At 40.1% G+C, this 27047-nt stretch overlaps 1 protein-coding gene across 1 annotated transcript; it reads left to right on the plus strand.

The window, feature by feature from the left end:
• LMAN1 (lectin, mannose binding 1) lies at positions 1–25935 on the plus strand. The gene is made up of 13 exons (XM_026496406.4): positions 1–266; positions 3761–3915; positions 4174–4281; positions 5210–5271; positions 6485–6584; positions 9702–9825; positions 11475–11533; positions 11986–12118; positions 13503–13696; positions 13820–13890; positions 18455–18608; positions 22319–22440; positions 22731–25935. The coding sequence occupies exons 1-13, from the start codon at positions 29–31 to the stop codon at positions 22765–22767; spliced, it is 1557 nt and encodes a 518-aa protein (XP_026352191.1). The 5' UTR covers positions 1–28; the 3' UTR covers positions 22768–25935.
• Positions 25936–27047: the final 1112 nt, after the last annotated feature.

Here is a 27047-nt window from a genome sequence, read left to right on the forward strand (position 1 = left end):
CGCCGGCCTCCGCTTCCCAGAATCCAAGATGGCGGGATCCAGGCAAAGGGGTCCCCAGGCCAGAGTTCGGCCTGTTTTCTGCGCCCTGCTGCTGTCGCTTAGTCGCTTCGCGGGGGGCGACGGCATGGGAGGCGACCCTGCGGCCGCTGTTACCGCGGGCACCGGAGCCGCGTCGCCACACCGCCGTTTCGAGTACAAATACAGCTTCAAGGGGCCGCACCTGGTGCAGAGCGACGGGACAGTGCCCTTCTGGGCCCACGCGGGGAGTAAGCCGGGAAAGAGGGCGGGGGGCCAGGGTCTCCTCCCCGCCTTGCGTCTCCTCCTCTCTGCCCTTTCCCTGCTGCACACCGCTGGCGCGGTGGACCCTTCTCAGCAGCCCCTCCTGCAGGTCGGCTCTGGTCCGCAGGGCTTTCTCTGCGCCCGACTCTTACCCCTATTCTGACCACCCCTCGGCCTCCTGTCCTCCTTTGATCTCGTCCGTTCTTTCCGTTCGGTCTAGAGGTCTTTTGTTACTTTCCTACACTTCCAAGCACTCAAACTCTCTTCTAAGCATCACATTTCACCCTAACGCCACGTCTCAACGCGAACGTCCCGCAGCCCCACCTCCGGCCATCCCAACCTGAGACCTGTTGAAGCAGCTTCCCTACTACCTCCTTTCCCGCTGCTCCTAGGTCCTCCCCTGCTGTCTTTTCTTTGAGGAAAGAGTGCTAGCAATGGTTAATGCCCCAGTTTGTACCCCCTGATGACTCCGGAGATAGCATATGTTGGTTTTCGAGTAGTTTTTAAAGCCTTGTTATGTTCGAGGACATCGTTACGCTGTTGCAACTACTACACCTTGAATTTGCGTTTCAGTGACTTGGTGTGGTCTTTGATCTTTTCAGTTGTATTAACACATTATGTAACAAGAGTCGCGCTCATCCCTTTATTTAGCAGAAGGGATATATTTTTTGGTATTGTTTCTGCACTTGATACGTGAAAATAACATTACATATACAGCCTCTTCAAAGTTATATTTAGTTTTTTTGAAAATTGAATGCAATCTGTGCTCCATATTTTATTCACTCTGTGTGTTTGTCACTGTTAGTAAGTAGAGAGCCTTGCTAGACATTTACATATGTGAAAGAAAATGTATCTTATCTGTACTTTCTAGTGCTGATGTGTCACTGCTGACTAAGGAATCAGCCATAACACTTGGCGTGCTGTAAGCTCTGTTCAGTGACCATCAGATGCACCCTTTGAAGCAAATGGCAAATGCCTTTCTATGGGGTGAGAAGTTCTGGCATTTAAAGCTCCATCATTATGTGTAATTAAACAATCATTTATATAAGGTTTGTGTATATCGTTTTAGAATGTCAAGTGCTTGAAACGAAATATTCCATTTCTAGAAAGTAATTACTGGATAGGAAGCACACTTGAGGAAGGACCATTAAGCTGAAATTAATGTGTAATTTGAAGGTATAAAATTTCAGTTTGACTTAATGACCAAGTCATTAAGTTTTTGAAGTAGAGTGCAATTATTTTGTTACTTAGCAGACATTTGCTGTGTGCCCACTCATCTAGGGTATATTGCTGGCCTTTTGTTATCAAGGTGACATTGTTCCTAATATGCAAAGATGCTGCAGATGTACCAAACACAAGTTTTGGGGGTTTTTGGTTTTTGTTTTGTAATGATGATGAGCTTTTCAGTCATGGTGATGAATTTGCTCACACATTTTCACTTCTGCATCTCTCCCTTGCCTGCTTGTTGTTCTATCTTTCACACTACACCACATACATCAGCCAATTAAGAATGTTAATCAACTACTCCAATTAGCTACCTTGACTTTCTCTGCAGACCCTATATCCAAACTAAGCTTGTCTTGTCTGCAAAGAATTAAAGTATGACTAGACTGAGTTTGAAATAAAGGGATTAGTGTTTTAGTCATGACTCTTCTGTATACTGACTCTGGGAATCCCTGCTGTGAATACCACTTGCTTTCATTATCACTGGAACTTCTACAGTCTGTTTTCTTAACACCATTGATCATTTTTTCCCTTCTGGTTTTGTCCCGAGAGCCATTATTTAAAGCAATTTTTTTAAATAGAGAAATTTGAGATTTAGTTTAAACATGGCCCATTACATTCATCCCCAAATGAAGACCAAATCGATTGTGGTACTTTTCTTAACTCAAATGTCCTTTTGTACTGTTAGTACACGTCCTGGGTTCATAAGGGCACAAAAATGATCACAGCAGTTTGTAACCCTTTGTAGCTGTCAGAGTGCTTTCACCTTCATTTTCTGATTTGATTATTTGTAGGCAAGGCAGGTGTTAGCTGTCTTAGAGATGAAAAATCTGCTGTTCAGAAAGGTTAAGGTTCTTGAAAAGGTTACATAGCTAGTGTCAGTAGACTAGAACTCATATCCAGGTCTTCTGATTCTGTGTCCAGTACTCTTTCTGTGAGACTTGCCCCAACCTTTAAGTGCTTGAGAGTGATGGTGACAGAGTGACTGATCTTACTAAAGTACTCAACTTGTCTTTTGTCAGTTTCTCCTAGCTGTGAAGACATAATACAGTTATTTCCCAGAATGGATGTCAGAGCTGGTTAATATCTGAGAGGGTGTGTTAGAATTGTTCAAACTTGCCTGATAGGTGCTTTAATAATATCTAGTTCTATAACAGGACTAGCTAACATTTATTGAAATACTTCTGTGCACTTATATGCCTGTGAGGTTATTAGAGAAATGGAATAACTTGCCTATAATCAAACAGCTAAAAAGTGGTGGAATTGGGATTTGAACTTTGCTTGGACGTGCCTACCACTATTTTGGGGATCACAATTCTCTTTGAGCTAAAGAACTGTTTATTGACTTGAAATTCAGTTGACCCTCTCCCTAGAAGAATGTATATGTGCACAAAACTCTCTCTCTCTGTATATATATAATTTTTGGGGTGTTTATGGAAGTGATTGAGCCCAGCCCCTTCATTTTACAGGTGAACATATGGTGAACCCAAGACAGTAAGAATTATTTGCTCAAAGTCACACAGCTGAACTGAGTCTAGGAATAAGTCTCTTGATTCCTAGTGGTATGTTCTTTTCACACTGAGCTTTCTAACATTTGTAAATTGGTAAAATAGTTTTAAAACTAAAAACAGTTTTAAAAAAAATAATATGCAAGTTTCTGAGGTACTTGAAAGAGAATATTATGGAAATCAAATAGTTGATTTGCTTTTTAAGCCATAGTTTCCTCCCTTCTGCCCCTTGAATTTTTAATGTATTGCAGCGTTAATTTTTTTTCCCCCAGAGATATTTCACTAGTCAAAAGATGGGGGCGGGAAGGCTGTTAGAAAGCTCTAAAATTTTATTTTATTTTATTATTTTTTTTAATATTTATTTTTTATTATTTTTTAAATTTTTAAAAGATTTTATTTATTTATTTATTTGAGAGAGAGCAAGAGAGAGAGCACGAGCAGGGTGAAGGACTAAGGGAGAAGCAGGCTCTCTGCTGAGCAGGGAACCGGACTCGGGCCTCAGTCCTGGCACTCCAGGATCATGACCTGAGCCAAAGGCACATGCTTAGCTGACTGAGCCACCCAGGTGCCCCAAAAGCTCTAAAATTTTAAAGTTGAAACTGTCAATGTGTGCTTTTTTCCTAACAAAATTATTGTATAGTTTACTGAGTTAAAATTGGATCTCTGTAGGCATATGGAACAGTTTGGTGATGGTTCGTTGAATTTTACCTAATCATAACAAAGCTCTTCTTCCCTGTTTTTTGTTCTAGATGCTATTCCAAGTTCAGATCAAATTCGAATAGCACCATCTTTAAAAAGCCAAAGAGGATCGGTGTGGACAAAAACAAAAGCAGCCTTCGAGAACTGGGAAGTTGAGGTGACATTTCGAGTGACTGGAAGAGGTCGAATTGGAGCTGATGGCCTGGTATGATAACTTCTTTAACTTAGAAAATGTGTATCAGGAGCGCCTGAGTGGCTCAGTGGTTAAGCGTCTGCCTTCGGCTCAGGGCGTGATCCCAGAGTCCTGGGAGCCTGCTTCTTCCTCTCCCACTCCCCCTGCTTGTGTTCCCTCTCTCGCCGGCTGTCTCTCTCTCTGTCAAATAAATAAATAAAATCTTTAAAAAAAAAATGTATCAATGCATATACCACTAGCCTCTAAATGTCCCTTGTTATATATTTACAGGCAGTTTGGTATACAGAAAATCACGGCTTGGAGGGTCCTGTGTTTGGATCAGCTGATATGTGGAATGGTGTTGGAATATTTTTTGATTCTTTCGACAATGACGGAAAGGTATATTTGTTGTCAGGACTATTACCCCCTTGAATATATCTGCTAACAAAGTTAGGCTCTGAGAAATAGCAGCTTATTTAACACTTTTGTCAGGTTAGTAGTTCAAGAAATTCCCAAACTATATTTTAAGTATGATGATTAGTCTTTATATAACTGGGACTTTAGAACTTTAAACTCTTTGCTCCTGATTTGTCATACACCAACTTGAGGTCGTAATGGAGTTCTAACTCTGAGAACTTTGTAGTGACCTCCTTCCCCAGTGCCCTGAATGTGCTTAGTAATTTTGATGCATAAGCCTGAGTCATTCAGAGGTAGGCAGTGAAACCAGCAGTGTCTGGGATTATGGTCTGTTTTCATGAAAATACCCTGTGCATTACTACCACTAGCTCACATATTAATGCCTTTTCATATGTTAATCCCTCTTTTTGATCCGCCAGTTTCTCTGATGTCTTTAGGAGAGACTAAAACAGTTCAGAACAAAATGTACTTGCCATTGAGTGACATTAACTTGTGCTGCCTTAGCAGCCTTAAGACTGATCTTTGTTTCAGCTTGTGGTTTCTCTGCTGATTGTCAGAGGTCATTATTAGCAATGTAAAGGAGAACTTTAATAACTCCTTGAATGCTGAGGCATATTAGTCCTCCTGTTACTAAGTTCCATTGGGTCCCGCACTTGTCACACAGAGTGAGTCCTCAAATGTGTGTCGTAGTTGAATATTCACACAGGGCACATCATTGGTCTTTATTGAGGCGTTAAGAGACTGCTTCTGAATGATTGTAAGAGTTCACTACATTTTTTCTAAATAGGTAGAAATCTTTTCTATTAAGTATCTTAAAATTTTGAGTCCTAGAATTTTAGAGATATAAGAGAATGATCTAGAATTCTTTGACCTAAGGACTTTAAAACAAATACATTCTTTTTATTTTTAGAAAAATAATCCTGCTATAGTAATTATAGGCAACAATGGACAAATCCATTATGACCATCAAAAGTAAGTTTGTGCTTTTTATATTATTTGATTGTAACTTCTTTGTGAAAACCTTGTAAAATATTTTGTTTCAAATCTGAATATTTTTCAGATGAAATACGATTATTCTTTTTCTTGAGATATATTTTGTAACTTGGTAGAAAGGTCTTATTTTAATGTGGTCCTGTTTTAAAGTTCATTCTATGGACCACCTCAGATTTCAGACATAAAAAAGAGTTATTTTATTGAACCTAAAATTATGTAGTATTTTGAAAGATTTATAAAATGTTCCTGGTTCTCGGTGATGCCATTAATCGTGTTTCTTTCATCTTTATCTTTCGAAAATAAAGTTGAAACCCTTGACCAAACTAATGACCGAGCAATTCACACCACCTTATTCATTCTTCACGTTGCTTTATTTAAAGATTCTCGGGGTGCCTGGGTGGCTCAGTCATTAAGCGTCTGCCTTCAGCTCAGGGCGTGATCCTGGCGTTATGGGATCGAGCCCCGCATCAGGCTCCCCTGCTGGGAGCCTGCTTCTTCCTCTCCCACTCCCCCTGCTTGTGTTCCCTCTCTCCCTGGCTATCTCTCTCAAATAAATAAATAAAATCTTAAAAAAAAAAAAAAAGATTCTCAATAGGCCACAAAATGTCTAAGTGTTCGGTGTATTTATAGTGTGTATGAATTAGGTATGTACATTTTTTATTTTTCCATGTTTGTTTTGGGAGGAATTACCTTTGAGCCAGTCGGTGAACTGTAAGAAAAATTACTCATCTGCACTTCCGTTTACTGTTCCTACCTTCGTGATTTTTAGTCCTCCTGGTTCATGACCACCTCTGGAGCTATTGAAACCGCAGGTGCCAAGGCCACCTCCTTGTCAGTCTGCTTGAGTTGACTTGGGTGGAATCTGCATTTTTAAAAACTCCACATGTGTTTCGATTCTGCCCTGACGTAAAGGACGATTTTGCCCTCGTCTCAGGTAGAAGAGTAGAACTTTCCTCTTGCTGTCAGCACATGGCGGCATTGGCTTCTGATGTCATCCATAGTTCTGACAGGAATCACAGGGAAAACTTGCACATTAACTTTGTGTCTTCTGAATAAGTAACTTCAGATTTCCCAAGACTGTCATTACTTGATATTATTTTATCTTTCTGGACGATGATCGTTTTAAATAGTTTTTAAATATTGAGAAGCGTTCTTACATTTTTTGTTTGTTTTCCCTTTCTTCACGCTATAGCGATGGTGCTAGTCAAGCTTTAGCAAGTTGCCAGAGAGACTTTCGTAATAAACCCTATCCTGTCCGGGCAAAGATCACGTATTATCAGAAAACACTGACAGTAAGTAACATTACTTAGAGATACTCAACTGAGCAATATTCTAGTAGGACTTCTCATTCTGAATCTTTGATAGAAATTAAAGGCATGTAACTTTGGATGTTGGTTTATGTACACGGTGTTACTATGAGAGAACAGAAGTGGCTTCAGAGCTTGGCCTAAGTGGTCATGTGTTGTAAAACCTTCCCCATAGGTTTGCATTCAGTCAGTACACGTTTAAGCATCCCGCTTGCTAGATATCCCCCATTACATACATATTAGAGCCATCCAGATACAAATCTGAGTAAGAGAAAGGTCATTTTCTCCAAAGAGCTTGTAGTCTCTTGGAGGGGAGACACTTGTGTCACATTACTGTGCTGGGTGGGGGACGTATCACAGCACACATACCATTAAGTAATCAAGGGGTTAGACTCTTGTAACTGCAGATGGGAGCAGGGAAGGTCAGAAACAGTTTCTCAGAACTGAGCTGCACCAGGAAGGGGAAGTGGAAATTTCTGAGACCGGGTGCATATTCCAGGCAGAAAACAGGCACAGGGATGGTGAAAGACTTGGGAAGGGCACATGATTTGAAACGGCTGGAGGATAGAGGAGACTGTGGGGAGTGGGGTTGAAAGTTTGGTGGTGGCAAGGCACGTAGGCCTTGGGTAGTTCATCCTATAAGGAACTGTTGAAAGTTTTAAGCAGGAAAGTGAAATGATCCCATCTGCAGTTTGGGCAGATGACTTAAGCAGCAGTGTTCTTATAATGGTGTTTTTGAAGGGGGACTTTACTTGTAATGGGCCATGCCCGGTGCTCTGTACTGTAAGTGCAGTTTCTTCTCACTTACTTGTTCCAGTAGCCCTATGGGGCAGGCATCCGCATCTTATACACGGGGAGATGGGATTTGGGACATTTTTAGTAACTTACCGTCGTACCACATAAGTAACACAACTGTGATTTGAACCGAGTGCCGTCTTCCCTGCAAGACTCCACTTGCGGTCTGAGTCAGGGGAGAGGAAAGAGAGGGGAGGCAGTTAGGAGGGAGAGACGTGCTTGGGGGTAGGAGGGTGTGTGCAGTGGGGGAGTCAGAGGTAGTTCCTGGGTTTCTGGCCAGTTGTACAACTAACCCAAGAAGTAGCACATTTGGGTTTGAGTGAGGAGTCGGAAGGGTGAGAGTTGGTAATTAGTTCAGTTGTAGACAAATTGAGTTCAGGGTAATACTTAACGTGGGAATATCCTGGGGCACCTGGGTGGTTCAGTTGGTTTAGTGTCTGCCTTTGGCTCAGGTCATGATCCCCAGGGTCCTGGGATCAAGCCCCGCATTGGGCTCCCTGCTCAGTGGGGAGTCTGGTTCTCTCTCTCCCTCTCCCTTTCCCTCTGCTGCTCCCCCTGCTTGTGCTCTCTCACTCTCGCTCTCTCTCAAATAAATAAAATCTTTTAAAAAACAAAAAATAAAGTGGGTGTATCCAGCTAGTAGTTCTAGTATTAATATCATGTGAACTTTGCTTGTTAAAGGTGCCATCAATACCTGGTTATATAATACTTACAAATAAAAAATATCTTATTTAAAATTTTTTTTTCTCCTAAATCATGAGCTAGCGTTGCACAGGCAGTTCTTTGGAAAACTTTATATTGGCTTAGTCTTAAATTCCAAACTAATTTAGAGGTCTCAGAATAGAGGTGTCCAGTCTATTACAATTGACTTGGACTTGAGTTCCACTGTAATTATTACACATCCTGTACTGTTCCGTTAGGGTCATCAGGAAGTCACGCTCACCGTTACGTGGCAGAATCCAGACACCAACCATGGGGAGTACAGACACACACTTGAGTTCACACATTGCAGGGAGGCTGCCTACACGGCCCAAAGCAGTGAACCCTACCAGCAATACCCAAAACATTCGTCCTACAGAATGCACTCCCAAGAGAGCTCCATAGTCAGAAGAGATTGGGCACAGCTATGCAAATTAGCACATTGAAGATTCTAGAAAGTCATGGAATTACCTAATATCTGAATGTCTATAAAACTAGTGTTTGGAAGAATACATTTGAGAGCGACTTGGCAGGACACAAGACTGACTGATTCCAGCCTTTATAAAATGTTTTCTCAGTCTCTTATCTCTTCCTGCAGTACTCCCCTCTTTTCTCTCCACGTGGCCGAGTCATGCTTATTCTAGAACACGCTGGTTCAGATCCCTGTTCCATCAGACACACCAAACATCGGCTCATAATGATCTGTGTCTCTGAAACTGTTTTTTTTCTCTAATGCATATTTGGCCTTTGAAATACGTTGTCTTGAATTACTAGTTAACTATGGTTTGCTTGTTTTTTCTCATCAGTATGATGATAAACTTGTCAGTGTAGATATCTTATTCCTTATAGTCCCTAATATTGTGCTCATTTTAGTAACTCAGGAAATGTTTATTGAATTAGCACTTATACATTTATCTTGTCGCAATTGTTTGAACTTCAGAGGGAAAAACAGTGTAAGCAGGAGCAAGAAATGCTGTGAGTGGAGGAACTTAGTTAAAACAAGAGGTTTTTAAATCCTGCTCGAGTAGGAGTTAACCATGGATTGAAACTGTGAGATCAGTAAGGGATACTATATAAGGTGAATATTGATGATCTCCTGAGAAGTGTTCCCGGTACTAATCAGTGGGCGTGTGCTGCCTGTACAGTCACACACCTAACGTTCCTCCAGACTCATAATACAATGAGTATGTCCCCCCCCTTTTTTTTTAAAAAGAATTAGTAATAGAGGGGCACCTGGGTGGCTCAGTCAGTTAAGCGTCTGCCTTCGGCTCAGGTCATGATCCCAGGGTCCTCAGATTGAGCCCCGCATCGGGCTCCCTGCTCAGTGGGAAGTCTGCCTCTCCCTCTGCCACTCCCCCTGCCTGTGCACTCTCTCTGTCTCTCACTCTGTCAAATAAATAAAGTGAAATATCTTGTATAATGATGCTGAGTAAGTGAGGTTATTTCACGGAAGAGGATTACCCTTTATAACAGTGAGAGAAAACTAATAGCTTTTTGACAGTTGGTTAGTAGACCAAATATAAAGATCAATTAATCATAAATTGACTATTTGAAATTCATTTTACAATGTCTGTTGTAAAAGCTATAGCTGTAGTATGTCTTTTTTAGGTAATGATCAATAATGGCTTCACACCAGATAAAAATGACTATGAATTTTGCGCCAGAGTGGACAATATGGTCGTCCCTTCTCAGGGGCATTTTGGCATATCTGCTGCAACTGGCGGTCTTGCAGGTAAGTCTTGCTGTCTTTTAATATTAGAAGTTTGTGAATTGAGTTTCATGGGGAATAGTCTATTTGGAGATATGTAGACTTGTTTACTTTTAACCTTTTAAGACGTGCTGTAACCTTTACATAGTTTGCAGAGCCAGTCTTTTGGTGTCTTGAATCTGCTCATTTTCTCCTGAGATTCTGTAGGTATGCAGTTGGCTAGGGCTGCATACAACTGATGGTCGACATTTCAAGTCAAGGCTGTAATAGTGTAATTGCCAAGTGGTTTAGGATCCTGAAAGTTGTTACAGCACATTTAGATGAATTTAGTAGCCTGAGGAAATATTATTGGGGACTAAAGTTTAAACAAGATTTATTTACCATTTTTGCCCCACATTTGGTGATAAATGAACTTCTCACATTAATACCATCTTGTGTTTAAAAAAAATATATCATGTTGTGTTTACATGGTACATTGTATAATTTTTCACTATTTTCAAATGTATAATTGTTCCTTACAACATCACAGGGAGGGAGAGAGAGAGGACAGATTGTATTTACCCTATTTTTAGTTAAGTTTGCCAAATCTTGGATTAAAGTACATTATAAATACTACGTGGCCAGTAATGGCCAAACCAAGGCAGGACTTGTTTTTGGTTTTTGACTCCTGGGTCCAGTGCTCTATTACACTGTACGTTTTCTCCTGAAGTTCCGTAACTTACACACTTAAAGAGTGTTAACAATTTTCTCTTTCATCTGGCTGCATATGTGGATCTCCATAATAGTGACAGAAAGCATAGAGATTGCCAGTTGGAATTAATTGCTCTTGCTTTGCAGACATGACTAGCCAGGATTGGTCTTTTAGGTCAGCATTATGAGGTTTGATCTGCTAAGTCCGTTTTCAGCTTAAGCAGCCTGATATTAATTTGATTTTTAAAATATGATTTTAGATAAAGTAAAATTGTTCATATCTGCTGTGTGAGGGAAACAAACATTAATGATGTATAGACAGTGTCATCATATTATCTAAGTTGGAATGCTTTGAGAATAAAAGAAGATGCATTTAGTAATGCCAGGACAACATAGGTAAATCAGGACTGTCCCAGTAAGCCAGGACAAAGCAATGTCAAGTTTATAACAAGAAAGTAAGGCAAGTAGTGGTAAGTACTGTAAGAAAGATTGAGAGACAGGTACGGAAATACGGAAGGACGGGATTTTGTCTCATTTGGCTGGGACACAGCCGGTGAAGGAGATTTGTGGGAAAATATGGGAAGATCTGGGTGTCAGGTTTAGGAGTTTGGGCTTGGTTTGACCCCTCATTTTTTGTTTATTCCCTTATCCCCTATTTATTATTATCCTTTATACCCTTATTTATTAAACATCTGTTATATATTAAACACTGTTAAATATTCTGGTTTAGGATAAAAGAAAGTGAATTTTAGTTGATTTCTGATGTAACTCTTTTTCTTTCTTTTTTTTTTTTTTGATGTAAATCTTGCTGGTGCGTTTTATCTCTGAGCTCACAGAGCACCATTGCCTTTACCAGATGAGATTTGATTTTTGTTATTTTTCATATTGACTATTTTTAAAGCAATAGATCTTTCTGAAGTAACTTCACAACCATAAAAATAATCTATTATGGAACTTTTTTCTTTTTTTTTTTTTTTTGGTAGATGACCATGATGTCCTTTCTTTTCTGACCTTCCAGTTGACTGAGCCTGGGAAAGAGCTGGTAAGTACACACATTTTTTTTTCCCCAAAAAAAGTTTGTTCTCAGTTTATTGGTCTCTCCTTGTATCTGAAAACTTGGGAAGCCCAACTTAGATTTGAGTCTTTTTCTGCCTGTTATTGCTGTTTGATCTTGTAAAAGTGATTTAACCTCTGTACCCCGCTCCGTTTCTTCGCTGGTGAAACGGAGACATTGGTACCGCTGCCTCATGGTGTCATGAGCATTAAATAAGACAGTGCGTGCACTCGAGAAATGGTGGTGGCCAGTGTTACCGTTTTGTTGTGATTATTAGTAGTAAGAGTAAATTGGTTTTGATTTAAATAAGAAGTAACATTTTTATGTTAACCTTTCAACTAGTGGTTGAGTAGTTAAAATGAAGGGGAAAAAAGTATTTTGAGGTTTATTATTTTCTTTTTAATTTTTTTTTAATGATCTATTCCTAAATTTCAAAAAAGCCTACACCAGATAAAGACATTTCAGAAAAAGAAAAAGAAAAGTATCAGGAGGAATTTGAGCACTTTCAACAAGAATTGGATAAAAAAAAGGAGGAATTCCAGAAGGGCCACCCTGACCTTCAGGGGCATCCTGGTGAGTTGGAGGAAGCTGTGCTCAGAGCCGCACAGGGGCTGTGGCAGGTGCACTCATCCCATCCTCGAGCTCTTGTCTGGCACATCCAAGTAGTTTCCTGAAGCAATCTATGAGCAAATCTGCCATCACAAGGCTTGGAGGTTGATGTTTCTACCAGAAGAGTGTGGCTTAGGAAAGCGTGCGGTGGGCAATACTGGGTGATGTGAACAGTGATCCCCCAAAGTGTGGGCTCTGTGAGAACAGGGATTGTTTTTCTGTTGACTGCCCTGCGCCCCTACACCTAAAACACACGAAAAACCCAATGCTGACCTGGTAGTTGAGACTCAGTAAATATTTGTGGAATGAAATCACGTAAAGTTTGTCTTTCCTTTGATCGGCACACATTACCTTATTAATATAGAGGTAATACTGGAGAAATATCATAATTCTTATGAAAGTAATACGAAATGATTCTCTAGCTCTCCTACCCTTACTGCTCTACAGAACTCTGAATTTTAAAATTTGCAGATTTTAAAATAGTCTAAGCCAGTGCTGAACTTCAGTGTGCTACGTGTCAAAAATAAAACATGACAAGTCCAAGTAGAGTGACTTTATATTATCTGCTAACTTTTATCTGGCTTGTTCCCACCAGCACAGATGATCAAAGCTGTATTTAATAAAGCCATAGCTAGCTTTTGTACTCCCTGTAGTATGTTTCTCTAAACGATCAGTAATAGGAATCAGATTTAATGAAGATAAGAGTGAAAAATAAATTTCTCTTCTTGGATTTATTTTAAATATCACATATGATTTGTGAGTATATCCTGAAGCTTATTGTAGTAAGTGAATGAAATAGTTTTCAGCACAGTCAGCTTTAAAAGGAAAATCAGCTATTTTCAACTCCCTTTTAAAATTTATTGTGTAAGTAAAAGGCACAGATTTTAAAAGGGCAGTTTAATGAATTCTGACAAATTTGTATACCGGCTTAATCATCACTCAGGTCAACACAGAGAATAATTTTATCACCCCAGGATGTTCCCTCTGCCTCTTTCAAGTCAGGCCCCCTCTGTAGAGGCCACCAGTGTTCCCGATTTCTAGTGATACAGATTAGTTTTGCCTTTTCCTATAGCTAGAATCATATAGTATATTTAAAAGAAAACTATTTTTAGGTGAAAAAAGTTCAGAACTAATTTATAATAGGTATTCAGCCACCAGACATGGCAAAAAACAAATAGTAGTTTTGTCGTGATTGAATTGATTATCTGCATGTTTACTGTTGAGGAGGTCATACCGCTGGAGTAGATCATACTGATGATGGTCTAATGTTAGTATATGTAGATACTTCAGTCACTTATGGTATTTCAGAAATGATTTGGATCGTTTTAATTTGCAATTTCCATTTCAGCGGATGAAATATTTGAGAGCGTAGGAGACCGCGAGCTGAGACAAATCTTCGAAGGACAGAATCGCATCCATCTAGAAATCAAGCAGCTGAACCGACAGTTAGACATGATTCTTGATGAACAGAGAAGATACGTCTCTTCCTTGACAGAGGAGATCTCTAAAAGAGGAGCAGGAATCCCAGGGCAGCAGGGACAGGTAAGCTTTCCAAATACGCATGTGTGCCGTAGGTGGCGTCTGATGGAGGAGGAGGCCTGGAGGAAAGAAAGGCTACTCTGCCATATGTTCCTACAGAACTGGGTTCTTCTGTTTTTCCTCCAGATCACCCAGCAAGAGCTGGATACTGTTGTGAACACTCAGCATGAGATCCTGAGACAAGTGAATGAAATGAAGTAAGTCTACAGAAGTAATATCTGAGTGTTAGGTGATACATTTATCCAAAATTCATGACCTCTCTCTCTCTATGCAAGCACATTATTATTGTAAGAATTCCACATGAGGGTAAGAATCACATTCTAGATTCATTTTATAAATCAGGGAGTGGAAAGTACAGGAACCTTTGATATTCAAAAACTGCCAATAGGCCTCAATGTTTGAATTGTTCTAAGCCAGAAGAGAAAAAATGCTTTAGCATCTTTTAAAAAATACATTTGTCACAGCTACTTGACAGCCAGGAGTAGTCATACATTTCTAAAATAAAGAGAATATGTGTAATATATAACAATTCTGTGGAAAATCCTAGAAGAGCAAGCATGCATAGCATTGTAGAACTGTAATACAAGCGTGCCTGGTGCAGGAACTTCTGTGTGATGGAATGAAACCATTTTCAAGGAAATATGCTGGGTGTGACTACCTCTCTTCCATTCCATCTTGTATCCTAAGAGAGACTGGACAGAGAGTTGGAGCAGAGAGGAGCTACTGTGTCCTTGGAACTTTGAATGATAAGTTTGTAAAAAGTATTCACTTAGGCAGATAATGAACAGCTTTCAATGCCTAGAGTAGAGAAACAGGCAAAATGTTACATTTTATAAGCTAACATTTTAGAGTAGTGAACCAACCAGTACAACCCTTGACAAACAAGAATGTCAGGGTGAGTTCTTTAGCACTGGAAAATTAAACAGTATTAGGTTAAACAGAAGGTGATAATATCCACATTTAGAGATTAAAGGCAACCCTACTTGGAACTGCAAATTTGTACTTCTTTTCACTTGTACTGTCCGGCATTTTTAAAAATCTTTAAGTTGTAAACTTACGATTAAAATATTTATGATCTTAAATGAATAGTTAAATTCTTTCAAAAATACGGGCGCCTGGGTGGCTCAATCAGTTAAGTGTCTGCCTTCGGCTCAGGTCATGATCCCAGGGTCCTGGGATCGAGACCCCTTTCTGGCATTCTGCTCAGTGGGGAGCCTGTTTCTCCCTCTCCTGCTCCCCCTGCTTGTGCTCTCTGGTTCTCTCTCTCTCTCTGTGTCAAATAAATAAATAAAATCTTAGGTGCTCCTGGGTGGCTCAGTCGGTTAAGCATTTGCTTTTGGCTCAGGTCATGATCCTGGGGTCCTGGGATTGAGCCCTGCATCGGGCTCTCTGCTCAGCGGGGAGCCTGCTTCTCTCCCTGCCTCTGCCTGTGCTCCCCCTGCTTGTGCTCTCTCGCGCTGTCAAATAAATAAATAAAATCTTTAAAAAAAAAAATTCTTTCAGAAAGAGACTGGATCATGTGACATTATTTTTAAAAATCTTTATTTTGATCTAATTTTAGACTTCAGACTTGCAAAAATGGTACAATTTCCATCTATTCCTTACCCATCCCCCCTAATGTTCACAACTTACATAACCATAGCACAGTTGTCAGAGCCAAGAAATGAACATCATTGGTACAGTACTATTAACTAATGATCTTATTCAAATTTCACCCATTTCCATGCATGCCCTTTTTTGTTGTTGTTGTTCCAGGATCTTATCCAGCAACACACATTGCATTTAGTTCTATCTCTTTAGACTTCTGCAGTCTGAAATAGTTCATCTTCCCTTGTCTTTCATGACCGTGACAGTTTCCGCGTTGAGCAGTTATTTGGTCCATTGTCTCTTGATTCAGGTCTGTCTGGCGTTTACTCGTGACTGGATGGAAGTTCTGCACTTCTGACAAGAATACAACACTGTATCATGTTCATGATGTCTGTGTGTCTTATTGTTGTTGACGTTGGCTGGGATTACTTGGTTATGGTGGTTTCTTCCTGCTTTCTCTGTTAGTATCTTTCCTGTGGTGATTAATTATATTTTGGAAAAGATACTTTGAGACTATGTAAATATATAAATATTCTGTTTCAGTTTAAACTTTTGCTTGCTAATTGTAGCATCCATTGACACCTTGCGTGAAACAAGAATGAGGTTTTTCCCAAATGCTGATTTTTTTTTTTTTTCTATTTTCATCATTCCTTCCCATGTATTTATTGGAATTTTGTAAGGACCGGCTCTCTTCTGTACCATTTATTTATTTAATCAGTTATTTATGTCGTATGGTCTCATGGATATGTATTCTATGGGTTACAGTCCCATACTATCATTATTTACTGCTGAAAGTGTTTTGCTCTGGTAATTAAGAACTCCTCCAGGTTGGCTTCTGTGTTCTTTCAGCAAGCTCCCATCTTTTTTTAAAGCATTTCTTCACTTTCTGGTGCTATACCATGTTTCAGGCTCATTTTGTGTTTTCTTTGCCCCGGCTCTAGAATCAACCACCTCAGTGAACAGTGAACCCTGGTTCCTTTTATTGAAGAAAGGTATTTAGAAACCCAAGATCTGGACAGTAGGTGTGCTCACTACCCCTGCAGTGCCCCTGCTCTTAGGCCCTCTCAGTGGACAGAGCTGGGGAATATATGAGTGTCTGTTAACCCACCTATATACACATATCTTTATTTTTGTACCCATCACTTTACGTTTGTATTAAAAAACCCCTGAGGGGAGCCTGGGTAGCGCAGTCGTTAGGCGGCTGCCTTCGGCTCAGGGCGTGATCCCGGTGTTCCGGGATCGAGTCCCACATCGGGCTCCTCCACTGGGAGCCTGCTTCTTCCTCTCCCACTTCCCCTGCTTGTGTTCCCTCTCTCGCTGGCTGTCTATCTCTGTCAAATAAATAAATAAAAAATCTTTAAAAAAAAAAATAAAAATAAAAAACCCCTGAGATTATCCAGACACTTTGGATTCTGGTTGGACTAGACTAGGCTGAACATTACAGGATTGATTTTCACCTCCTTCTTTCCTTCTTTGAAAATTCTTTCTTCAGAAGGAAGAAACCTGGTTTTTATTATCTATAGTGTATTTACTTATGTTAGTGTGCATATAAGGTACCCATAAAGTGGTTTCAGATTGTAAACTCACATCCCGGTGAGAAACATGTTTACTGTTGGATTTATGTGAAAGTCCTTTTGCATCTAACCTTAGAGTTTGTAATGCAGATGGTATCTTCCAGACAGTTACTTCGTTCAGTTCTCTTCCCACTCTGCTCAGTATGGTTATGATAGGCATTTGTAGTAGAGTTAGGCTCTTTGCTAGCGTTTGTATTCTTCCTACATCCTGGTTGATTTTAATTGTGTATATTTGGCGTATAGGGAGGTTTGTGAATATGATGGTGCTGAGAGGTGCTGGGTCGAAATGTATGTGTTCACTGAAGTGTCACTCCCTCTTCCTCACTACCACCCCATTCCCATTTCCCCCCTTTCTAGCCTTTTCCCACCCCCACCCCATTGCTAACCTATCCCATTCATCTCTGGTTTGTTTTTCCTGTACTTTTTCCGCCATGTGTATTTTCTTAGATCCCCTTCTTCCTTACGTGAATGGTAGTATATTCTAGATACTCTTTTGTGCTTTGCTTATTTCACATAACAGCGGTACTAGAAAGTCTTAAGATTCAGTTAGTGGTTAGTAAATCCTAGCCCTCTGGCTGTATTATCCATGAAAGCACTTTCTAGAGTAGTTAGCAATCCTCATAAACTCCCACTTACTAATTGAGAACAGATGTCATACATACCATAAGTTAAGGTAAAAACAACTCAGATTTCTAAATTTGTCCTTGAGAGCTTTTTTCCTTCTGGATTAGACTTCAGAAAAAAAAACTAAAGAGAAAGGAAATATTTGCCTTTTGTGGAATGGGTAGTTTGTGTCTGTGGATTTTCCTGTCGTTAGAGAATCATAGGATTTTTTTTTAGCAGAAGCTCAGTTCACAGAAAAAGAAAAAAAGGCCCTGACTGGTAAAAGGTCCCAACATAAGAAGAAGTGGTTTCATTATCTCCTCACTTTCCGGTGCTATTTCTAGCATACCAGAATGCCTTGCCGATTTTTATTTTCATTTTAGACATTTTCAAACATGCAAAGAAGTTGAGCATAAAAGCCATCCCTCATACCCCATCCCCCATTTGCAGTAGTTACTAGTAACTGGATCCTCACTGTTCCTCATGAAGCACCCCCATCAACCCCTCCGGGTTCTAGTGGCGGTCACGGCCATAACCTGAATCCCTCGTTTCCTGAGAGTGAACGCTGGCACTCTTACTCTAAAGTTCCCTCTCCGTGTATTTTTTTTATTTCAAGATTTTATTTATTTATTTGAGAGCGAGAAATTGAGAGAGAGAGAGGGAACATGAGTAGGGGCAGAGACAGAGCGAGAGAGAGAAGCAGGCTCTCCGCTGAGCAGGGAGCCTGGTGTGGGACTCGATCCCAGGACCCTGAGATCATGACCTGAGCCGAAGGCAGATGCTTAACCAGCTGAGCCACCCAGGCGCCCCATAAGCTGTAGTTTTATAAATTATTTTCCAATCCTGAATACAATTCAGTATTTCTAAATACTGATTTTTTTTTTTTTAATAATCTAACATACTGGGCTTAGAAGTGCATCTAACCTTTTAAAATGCGGGACTGAAAAAAAATCATTTTTCTAGCAGTTCCCTTGTCTAAAGGGATTTTCTGTTTCAGGAATTCCATGAGTGAGACTGTCAGACTGGTCAGCGGCATGCAGCACCCGGGGTCTGCAGGGGGGGTTTATGAGTCAACCCAGCACTTCAATGACATCAAAGAGCACCTTCACATCGTGAAGCGGGACATAGACAACTTAGTGCAGCGAAACATGGTAAGCTCTTGCCTTCTACTTTTATCATTACCAGTCTTCCTTAGTTAGAAAAGAACGAACGCATATTCTATGGAACATATTAAAACTTTTTACTTAATACTAATGTTCATTTTTAATATTCAAGGTAGAATTATTCTATATGATCCAAATACCTTTGTGTTCCATGTTTCCATACCCTATTGAATAGGATTTTTTTTAAAGATTTTATTTATTCAAGAGAGAGAGAGCATGTGCATGCAAGAGGGAGGGGCAGAGGGAGAAGCAGACTCCCTGCTGGGCAGGGAGCCCAATGGAGGACTCCATCCCAGGATTCCGGGATCATGACCTGAGCCGAAGGCAGACGCTTAACTGACTGAGCCACCCAGGCACCCCTCCTTACCCTACTGAATAGAATTTTTAAAAATACATTGCTATTCCTATCATTGGAGATACCACAGTCTCAGACTTCTGTTTTCTAGATTCTTCCTGTAAATTTTCTTTTTAAAAAAATGGCTCTTGTTATCAGTAGTGATATCTTTAAACAGTTTTAAAAAGGTGAACATCTCTTGACCCTTTACTGAGACAGATGCTGGGTAGCTCCTACTTCTCTGGGCTGTGAGGAAGCGCAGGTCTGACACTGGCTGACTGGTAGCCTCTTTCTTTAAGCAAGATTCTTCTTTTTTCCAGCAACTTTTCCTCTCTTACTTGGTTCACTTTTTAAAAGTTTTTTTTTGTTTGGTTTTGGTTTTGGTTTACTTTATCAGGCCTTTTTTTTTTTTAAGTGTAAGTCCATCTACATTTTTAGAGATTGGCCGTAAATATTAAAGATAGGTAACGTGTTTTCAAAGTTTAATATGCACAAGAGACAATATTAGACGATAGACCTGTGGTCCTTGTTTACTGGCTTCCAAAACCCTTATAAAATTCACAAATGCTTATAGCATTTGCCCCCCCCCTTCCAGTCCAATCTCCTTGAAATGACCACCACTAAAAATTTGATGTGGAACAACCCGATCAAAAATGTGCTAGAGAAATGAACAGAGTGTTCACGGGAAAAGCTTGTGCCATATATGAAAAGATGCTGAAGCTACTTGAGAGAAATGAAAAATCAAACTCTCCTGTGATACCACACCTGTTTGACAAAAAGCCAAGTCTGACAACATACTCCATTGCCGAGGCTAGAGGAAAACCCAGTGGCACAGTGCCAGAGGGAGTACAAGATGGCCTAACCCTTGGGAAGGGGAGTTGAACAACATATGGTAAAAGTACACATTCATTTGCCTATTTAACCTAGCATTTTTCACAGACACACTGGCGAAAAAAACAAAAACGGATACCTAGGGGCACCTGCGTGACGCAGTTGGTTAAGCATCCGACTCTTGATTTCAGCTCAGGTCACGATCTCAGGGTTGTGGGATGGAGCCCAGCATCGGGCTCCGCGCTCAGCCGGGAGTCTGCTTGAGATTCTCTCCCTCTGTTCCTCTCCTGACTCTCGTGTGTGCGTACTCTCTCTCTCCCTCTCTCTCAAATAAATAAGTCTCTTAAAAATAACAAAAAACATACGTGGTGTACTCAAGGCTGTTCTTGCAGAACTATTTCAATAGCTCTAAAAGACTGGGGACAGATTGGGGAAATGGGAAATAAGTAATAAGATGGTAATTATGAAGCCAGCCGTATCGATAATTATACTCAATGTAAATTTCCTATAAATTCGGATCTACACTAAAGCTCAGACAGTTTCTCACATCTGCAGAATAAGATAGATTCAAGGAAGACTAACTTTTTATTTGTGCTTTTTACTTTTCCTTGTTAGGGAACAATTTGGGGGGACTGTAGTTTCTCTGTCCACTGTTTCTTGCTTTTCTTACTATAAGCAGAAGCTGTGATGAAATCTTCCCCTTTTTTACAGAGAGTAGCAGACTGTGCTATTTATCTTCTCCCTGCTTGCTTTCACTTACCAGTGTGCCCCTAGTGGCGTACAGATCCGCCTTATTCCTCTTACAGCTGCATGAACCCCGTTATGTGACTGTATCATAGTTTATCATTTCTCATGAGAAGTCAGTCAGTCTTACTTTTGTTTCTCTGTACCTAATGTGTCTTTTTTCTCTGCTTTTAAGATTTTTCTCCCTGATAACTGATTTTCAGCAGCTTGACTATGATATGTTTTGCTTTCGTTTTCTTTTTCCTCTGCTTGGGGTTTAGTATCTTGGTTCTGTGAGTTTATAGTTGTCATTAAGTTTGGAAAATCTTGAGCCAGCCTGAGCGCAGCCTGCCACAGGGCTCGATCCCACAACCCTGAGGTCATGACCTGAGCCAAAACCAAGAGTCACATGCTCAACTGACTGAGCCACCCAGGTGCCCCTTCTCATTTCCATTTCAATTTCTTCTCTGATCCATGGGTTTGAAGTTGTCTTTCTTTGTCCTTCCCCCACCCCCAAAATGCTGATCCCATCATTTCTTGCCATTTTGTTCCCTGCCTTTGCCTTCAGACAGGTATTGTTTGCTTTAGGTTGTGTCTAGCTCTGTTAGTTGTCTGCTGCTGTGTGGTTGGTCCGTATTACCCAGTTTACCTTCCTTGAAGTCCTGATACCTTATATGTTATGTGAAGTTTTTAAAAAATACCTATTATCCTTTAGGAAAGAAAGTTAATATGTTATTCCGTAATTTTCCTGAGGTCAATAACTAGTAAGTGGTAGAAGGGAAGAACTTAGGTCTTTAACATACACTCTTGTCTCCTTTATATCTTTAGATATTGCCTTTCTTACCTATATTTTTATGTATGTCTTAGATATTCGTATTTTTCAAATATGAGTTAAGAGTTTTCTTAGTAACCATTACCTTTAATCCAAAGCATTGTGGTCTATTCCCGGAGTTGTGTTTGAGGTGGTTTTCTCCCAGCTTTGGCCTGCGTTGTGGTGGCCAGGCTGGCACTGGGGGGGGGGGGGGGGGGGTGTATATATGTCCTGCAGAGCCTTGTCCCGCAGATGTGAACGTACTGAGAACAACTAATCCGAGAGGCCGTTCTGTCTGGGTACCTTGCTTAAATCTTTGTCCCTGGTATTTAATTACCCCCTTAAAATAGAAAGAATACCCATGGAAATAGGAAAAGAAACATTTTTCAAAATACTGATTGGTGATGCTGACTGCTAGGAGGTGGGGAGGGTGAGGGCTAAGCAAAAGCCCTTATATTTGTCAGGCAGTTCATTGGCAGGGTGACCATGTAATTGCCTGAACCAGAACACTTTTGAGAATAAAGGGGATCCTATTAATATCACTGTAGTACAGCAAGTATAAACTGTGTGTGTCCAGGGAGCTCGTGGTCTGTGACCATCAAGAACACAAAAAGTCATCATCGTTGTGCTGCAGATTCGAGCCAGAAGGCGGTGTGATAGTGACTGGACCGCGAAGGTGGAGGCCTTCCAGTGTCAGCTACTCTTGCAGAAAGTTCGGGGGGAGGGGCGCCTGGCGGGTTCAGTCAGCACAACATGCAACTCTCCATCTGGGGGTCGTGAGTTTGAGTCCCATGTTGGGCACAGAGATTACTAAAGAAGTAAAATAAGTAAACTTTATTTAAAGAAAAAATGGTAAGAAGGGAGTGGAAGATATTTATGGGATGAATAAATGAAAATCTTGAGTTCATGTAGTTAACCATTAATTTTGTAAAGGTGTCACATTTCTTTCTTTTTCTAAAATCCCAATTTGACTAATTGTCCTAGTTCTTTGCCTTATAGCCATCAAATGAAAGACCAAAATGCCCAGAACTGCCACCGTTCCCATCATGTTTATCTACGATGCACTTCGTTATATTTGTAGTGGTACAAACGGTGTTATTCATTGGTTATATCATGTATAGGTAAGTCTCTCAAATCGGACTCACTGTTCTTCTGTATTTGTTTAATTTTAAGTACTCAAAGTAACCTATGTGTGTAACAACTTCAGTCCTTGTAAAATTTGGTTTAACACAAAGCAGGTATTATATTTAGTCTATTTCAGTCACGTGGGAGTGCACGCTTAGAAAGTATGCTTATCGTAACGCATTATATACTTCCAAAGACAATGTATATTTTAATTCTAGGCAATCCTGTTTCTTTCTGAAGTGAAATATATAGAACTTTCAGGTTTTTTCTTTCTCTTTTTCCTTAGGACTCAGCAAGAAGCAGCTGCCAAAAAATTCTTTTGACCACCATTTTCATATGTGAACATCATGTATGTATGTACAAAATGTTGTCTTTTTGAGGGAATTTAAGTATTTAAATTGCTTCATAGTCTAAATTATTAAATTTTGTATAAAATGACTGTTTAAACATTGATTTGCAGTAAGAATAAACCTTAAAACAAAGACAACCACATGTAAATTTGTGCATAGTACGTAAATCTATTTAAATTTCAGCGAATGTCTGGCCAGTAAAATACAGCCACTGAACAGAATATTGATAAATAAGAGGGTAAATATTAGAAACTAGGGGCAAGTTACCCCTAAGTCTCCACACCTGCCTTCCTGCCCCCCCCAGACTGTGTGGTCCAGTCATGTTTATTTTATAACCAGAGTCTTTTTAAGAGGTCAGAGTTTCCTACTCCAAGACCCAGTCCAGCAGTCCTTCTAGCTAATGTCATTCCCTTTGAAATCAAAGAATATTTTGTCTGAGAGCTGTAGGATCTAGATAATAGGCTTCAGAATGTTGAAATATCTTTCCTTCTGATTATCAGTGATACGTTTCACTTTTAAAGGAAATCTTGGGGGAAAATTAATAGCTGCTCTTTGCCTGGAAAACCATTTAGGTGAAAATGTTCCTCTGATAATGGTTTTCTGGTTCTGCCTGGTGATGTGCTCAGTTCATGACCGTGCGTGCTCGTGACTGTCTCCACGCCAACGGTATCAGTTCAATAGGATGAAAATCATTTTTGGATTTATGTTTGTAATTGAAGGAACTTATTTCTCCCATTTTGTATACTATGTAAATTCAGCTCAGATCACACGTCCTGGGGAGGTTTTAAGTTCACCAAAAAACCTACCACTGCGTTTTGGTTTACATCACCCGTAGTCTGTTGTTCAAATCAAGGAGGCTGGAGTAGAAGCAGCGTTCAGACGTTTGAAGGCAAAATTTGAAAAATAGAATGAATACTTCTGTTTGTTGTTGTTTTTTTTTAATGCCAGAACTAAGGATATTGTGAAGCACTTGTTAGGAAGCTTAACCTTGAAATGTCAGACTGGGGGGGGGGGGGGGTTGTAGTCTTTGTACGTGGTTGTCCTAGGTGTTCTAGAAGCAGTCTGTAAAGGACATTTTAAAATGCAGACTTCATGTTGTTTTCACAGATGATGTAGACCTATGTTTTTGCTGACTTCAAAATACTCTTTTACCTCTTTTAGCTAAGTAGTTAATCTTGCATTTGTCATAGAATCCAAAATAAGAAATTATACTGTTTTATAAAACAGTACCATTTCATTCTTCCAAACCTTCATAAATTTGTTCTCAGATGTCATTTACAGATTGGGCCACCTGCCTAAACTCTATACTGAGGAACTCTGCATTAGAGCAGTACCTGCTTCGTACTGTGTACGCAAGCAGTCCTAGCGTTGCTTGTTCTGTTAGCATTTACCCTGGAGTGCCGAATAAGAATATTCTAATGACGGTCACTTTAACAGAGAAAATGCTTCTCTGGTGTTTCTCCTTTGTGGTATTCACATTTTGAAATTCATGTTCCAGAGACATCATCACAGAATTTGCTCTTAATCTCTGGGGGTGGGGGGACCTTCAGAAGAATATTTAAGTTACGGGCTGTGAAAGTTGGGAAATCCTCTTGAGATAAAAGGCTGCAAAATTTCCAGTGTTACAAAATCCGTGGTCACGTGTGCCTGAACAGACTAAGGGGACACCAGACATTGTGTGCGGGTGACGTCGCTCAGGCTACAGTTTGAGAGGAATCGTGCTGATCGTTACTAATTCAAGTGGAGAGAGCTCTTACGAAAATGCATGAATCTTTTTTTTAGTCATTTAATTTACTTGAAAATCAGTAAAGCAGTTCGCACAGGCTGTTCATCATATTATTTGAAATCCAGTTATTTTCCTCAAAATCATCGACTTTAAGTAGCTCATTTCTGCGGAAAAATGTTTGCTCTGTGGAAAAATCAATCACTGCCAGGATTCTTTCATTTCTGCACTATTGTGTCTAATTAAATTTGTTACCTTCTCTCACACCAGCAAGTATTTTACGGTGCCTTGGATTAAAACAAAATTTTTGGTTTTAAAATTTTATTTTAAGTCATCGTGCCTGTGATGCTACTTTTAAAAAGAAATCCAGTGACATAACGGCTAATACTTTATTTTTTTAAATGTACCTGTTTGTGTTCTAATTGTCTGAATGTTTTATTCAGCTTGAAACTTTACTAAGAAGCCACAAACAGTAAACAGTGTTTTGTTATGTGCTAAAGGGACATCAGTGTTTCTCAAAGTGTGGTCCGTGGACCACGTGGGTCATGGTGTGCTTGTGAAGCATACGGATTCCAGGGCTCCCTTCTAAACCACCCGAGTCAAAATTCAGGGGCGGGGCTTCAGAATATCGCTTTTCAACAAGCACCTCAGGTGATTCTGAGCACACTAGTGTCTGAGAACCACTAAGATGGGGAGTGGAAAAGAAGTATTTTGTTTTGTTGGTTTAAAGCTGAGCTGAGAGCATAATACACCGTTTTCATTGTCGATGATACTAGCAGATGTGCACTGATTCTTTCATTCTTACAATTCATGTTCTTCTTGGTTTATGAATAGCCACAAACTAAACCCAGACTGTTGCCTGTCGCTCTTGGTACTTTAGTTGATGGCTTTTAAACTTACAAAATCATCAGATCATGGTCAAGCCATGGACACTCCCATCTCAAAGTCTGCCTGCTAGAGCCTTTTGCTTTCCTGATGGCGATTTTTGTGACATTTTATCTCAGACAACTGTACTTTTTGATAACTTAGGGAAAACAAATTACTTGAATAAGGGATTGCCTGACCCGATGCATTGCAGAGATACAATCTTTGTAAAGAACTTAAATAATAGTTGTGAATATTAAGATGTGATTATCTTTTCCTGTCCATGTGCTTATTTCAGGGAGATAGTGAACAAACGATTATATGGGGGATTTTTTTATTTATAAGATCTAATGTAAAATCACCACTTGCAACTTTTTAGATCTGTACGTTGCCTGTTTAATATATTTCTTTTAAAGTTTAAAGGGTTTTCTATCCACTGTTAATTTCAATTGGATAACATTTTGTCAAGTGTTTTTTTCTGATTGTTATTTGATGCTAGCTGGAATTCAAGAAATGACATTGACCTTATTCAAATAAAAAAATATTTTAGTAAATTTACTTTTTCCTTCATTGATCTCGGGTAATAAGTAGTCATTTATTTTCCAAGTAGGCTCGGATTGTGCTTCTGTCTCATTTACCATTTGCTACACGCTGTGCCCCAGGCGGCCTACCACGTGCAGCATCAACATGTGGAAGCAGAGAAAGAGAAGTAGGAGTGACAGTGAGTATAGCTTACCCTTGCTGGTAATGACAGACACCAACTCATTAAAACAGTGTATTTGATGTTCTCACCTTCAATGAACCAGATACTGGTGAAAGTGTAGGTAAGCTGGAACTCTGAATCGTAACTAATGGCAGTTTTAAAAAGTACTTCAGTCTTCTCGGCTCGCACCATTTATTTAATCGAGTAATTCCAACGTTGAGAGCCCGTGCAGTAGGGAAAGGAAAGGGGGCTTTGGCGTCAGACAAAACTGGGTTTACATCTTGGATCTGCCCCTTACTAAACGTGACCTTCAGTTCCCTTCCAGTATTGCTCTCAAGGGCTGGTAGCTGTAAACGAGTCTTCAGAAAATGGTAGTGGACTCTCTCCTGCTGCAACACACAGGACTACTGCATAGAAAAAATAAAAGATTTAAATAAATCAGATGGGTTTGAAAGAAATCAGAGGAAATGACATAATGCCCGCTCCGCGAGCCTGCTGGGAGGGCAAGGGGTGGTGGAGACTAGACTATGCGTAGACAAACCCCAGACACTGGTGGGAGATGATGCAGTTCCCTTGGGGCGTCGCGCATATGCCTTGCCTGCCTCGCCATAGTAAAGGTTTGGGACTTTATTCAAGTATGATGAGCAGCCTTTGGAGGGGTTACACCTGGGTGACCCATGTCACAAATCTTGGAATATTTATTTTCCTTTTCTGGAGGAATAAAAGATTCTACACATAGCAAATAGTTTATTGGATGTCCAAGTGGAGAGGCCACTGTAATAAATGGAGGAATAGAGACTTTAAAGACATGATCCCACTTTCAATGGAATCCTCTACTGGGGAGACCGTGAGAGATTCGATTTCATGAAACGGCAAAACCAGGGGGTATCCAGCTGCCACACCGAGTGGCTACTACCTTAGGGTCTCTGTGATGCTAGATTACCCCCTCTCGCCCACATCCAT

The sequence above is a fragment of the Ursus arctos genome, unplaced genomic scaffold, assembly GCF_023065955.2.
Source record: "Ursus arctos isolate Adak ecotype North America unplaced genomic scaffold, UrsArc2.0 scaffold_17, whole genome shotgun sequence".
NCBI classification, from domain to species: domain Eukaryota; kingdom Metazoa; phylum Chordata; class Mammalia; order Carnivora; family Ursidae; genus Ursus; species Ursus arctos.